This window comes from Nanorana parkeri, unplaced genomic scaffold (assembly GCF_000935625.1).
Source record: "Nanorana parkeri isolate BGI_ZX_2015 unplaced genomic scaffold, ASM93562v1 scaffold178, whole genome shotgun sequence".
In the NCBI taxonomy this organism is placed as follows: domain Eukaryota; kingdom Metazoa; phylum Chordata; class Amphibia; order Anura; family Dicroglossidae; genus Nanorana; species Nanorana parkeri.
Window position 1 is genome coordinate 1,861,049 of NW_017306446.1, and position 2,814 is coordinate 1,863,862.

General features: G+C 47.8%; 1 protein-coding gene across 3 annotated transcripts in view; it reads left to right on the forward strand.

The window, feature by feature from the left end:
* Window positions 1-632, forward strand: part of DNPEP (aspartyl aminopeptidase) — a 36,516-nt gene extending 35,884 nt beyond the window's left edge. For 2 of the 3 annotated variants that reach the window (XM_018554918.1, XM_018554919.1), the window contains exon 15: window positions 451-501. In XM_018554918.1, coding sequence (XP_018410420.1) covers window positions 451-501 — 51 coding nt within the window. Of the gene's footprint in view, window positions 1-450 lie in introns of all 3 variants that reach the window. The other variant, XM_018554917.1, reaches the window with a different exon arrangement.
* The last annotated feature ends 2,182 nt before the right edge of the window (window positions 633-2,814 follow it).

Genomic DNA, 2,814 nt, shown 5'->3' on the forward strand with positions numbered 1-2,814 from the left:
CTCTCTCCCCTCCTCCTTTTTTTTTTTCCTTTCCTGTCTCTCTCTCCTTCCTTTCCTCTCTCTCTTGCTCTCTTTTTTCTCTCTCTCTTCTTCGCTTATTCTTACTCTCTTGCTCTCTCTTCATATCTCATTTCTTTCTCCTTCACGTTCTCTATTGCTCTCTCCTTTTTTTTCTCTCTCTCTCATATGCTCTCTCCTTCCCTTTTCCTCTTCCCTCTCTCTATCGCCCTCTCTCTCTCTCGCCCTCTCTCTCTCTCTCTCTCGCCCTCGCTCTCTCTCTCGCCCTCTCTCTCTCTCTCGCCCTCTCTCTCTCCCCCCCTCTCTCTCTCTCTCTCTCTCCCCCTCTCTCTCTCTCTCTCTCTCTCTTTCGCCCTCTCTCTCTCTCTCGCCCTCTCTCCTTTTATATACATTGTGATTATGAACTATACTCATTTCCTGTTTTCTCTCCAGGCATTCTTTGAACAATACCCAGCTGTGAACAGCAGTCTGCTGGTGGATTAAACACTCACCATCCATCCAGTTATCAGAGCACTTACTCCCTACTTGCCCGGACCCCCGTGTAATCGTGTGATGGGTGTGGTGTTTGTGCACAAAGAGCTGCCCCTGCCTGTGAAATAAATACGTTTTGTGTACTTTGGGCCTCGTTTGTTTTCCGAGCAACTACTTATTATAGGTGTACATTACATTATAAAAAATGGTTCTGTCCAGTCCAAAGCTTACCCGCTGGGTAGTTCAGTTTTTCATCCAGTCATTGCTGTACTTCACCGGTCCACCCCGCTCCCTTCTGTGGTGATCCTGGAACGCATCTGTTGGTGATGCTGGAATGCCCTCCTCGATGCCTCTCACATACTTGATGATAAAAATAAAATGCTGGTAATAAGAAGTTTCTCAAAGCCGCCAATAGAGGTGTGAGCTTTTCTCTACAGAAAACAGTAGGTCACCCTGCACTCCTTACAGCGCTTCCGGTCCAAGTGAAAATAGTGATGCTTGCAGTGACAATCACGGATGGCGCCGTGTACAACAGTCAATGAACAATAGAAATCACCAGCACTCCGTAAATAAAATCTTAAAAATAGTCCATTTATTTGGACTAAACGTCACACATATCGCATAATCCAACGTTTCGGGACCACGCAGGGTCCCCTCATCAGGGCAGAAATTGACTTTTTTTAAATTTAATTTACGAGTGCTGATGATTTCTATTGTTCATTGCTTTTGTCTACAGGGAATTACACAGAACTCAGGTCAATGAGTTAACCAACTGCTGGTGTCACTGCATAGCTTTAGTAGCTCACTACATACCTTGGTGTGTTGCCTGGAATTGCTCTTTAGGGCATCTGAATGAGTAGAATGGGTCTTAAATGCAAGTTTTTGCCTCGGGTGGCCATTTTTCTTTCGTCTATAGGTGGAGGAGGCATGCTGCAAACACCTGCAATGCGATTATCAGGGACCAACGAGGGTTTTTGTTTAAATTAATAACAGTTGTCTATTGCAAAATAAAGCTTAAAGCAGCCCTAGGCAAGGTAGCATCTTTACTCCTCCCCCCCCATGCCTTCCATTGACATTGATGAAGATTGCAATAAGCACAGAGAAGCTGCCCCATTTGCATTGTCTGTACTGGTTTGGCCCTATCAGGCACTAACTGCCTACATGTGACCGGCAGGTGCACAGCTTTGACCATTTGCCCTCTGCCTCTAGCTTAATGCTGAAGCATAAGTGTTGTTGCCCCCGCCCTGGATGGTACCACCAGGTTATAGGCTTCTTTCGAGGTTGCCTAATGGATGGTCCAACTCCAAGAACAGTTCCGGGGCCCCATAGCCAGAAACAGTTTTCCAATTGGATATAAGAACATTTCCAGAGACGGGTCTCATCACTTTGGAAAACTGTTCCCCTACCTTGCTGTAATAAGACTGTTTAAGGCTGGGTTCCCACCCAGCCTTAAACCTGGGCGGATTGAATATGCGTGTTTTCCACGCGGTTTTTTTACAGCGATTCGCTGAATCTGGAAGGGGCCCTCTGCTAAACACAGCAATTCCCTGCCCTCAGCTTGACGTAAGCAAAGGGACGAGGTGCAGCGACATCATTGACCTGATATGGCTGCGTGCCTATATTTGGTAAATTACACGTACCTAATATGGCTATGTGGCCGTATAAAGTAAATGACATGAGCACAAGCAGCTGCGGGATGGGGAATGCCCAGCCTGCAGCTGATTGGGTAGAAGTGCTTTGTTCAGAAGATCTCCATTCATCCCTGGAGTTCAGTAGGGTTGAAGTCGGGGCTTTGTAGTTTCACCACATCAGCACTGGAGTACTGATGTTTCCTACCCTAGAGCTAAAACAAGGGCATGCAACCTCTGCACTCCAGTTGTTGCGGAGCTACAAATCTCACGAGGCACTGCAACACTCTGAAAGCCACAGACAGGACTCACAGGAGCAGATGCTTGTTGGGAGTTGTAGTTTTACCGCAGCTGGAGTGCTAAGGTTGCCTAACCCTACTCTAAAATGTCTTTGCATGCTGTAGCTGTATACCGAAACACCTGAACTCGGTCATCTGGAGGCAGGGGCGTAACTAGAAATCACAGGGCCCCATAGCAAAATTTTGTATGGGGCCCTGTGATTTCTAGTTACGCCCACCTGATAACCCAAACAGCCCACCTAAGGGTGACCCTGCAGAGCCCACCATAGACTCTCTATGGTAGGCCGTGCAGGGTCTCAGGCGGGCGGTCAAGCCCTCTTACCTGTCAGCCCTGATCCTCTGTCCGCCTCCTTCTCCTTCACGATCGACTCCTCTGTCACTGGGCCCCGCCCCCTCGA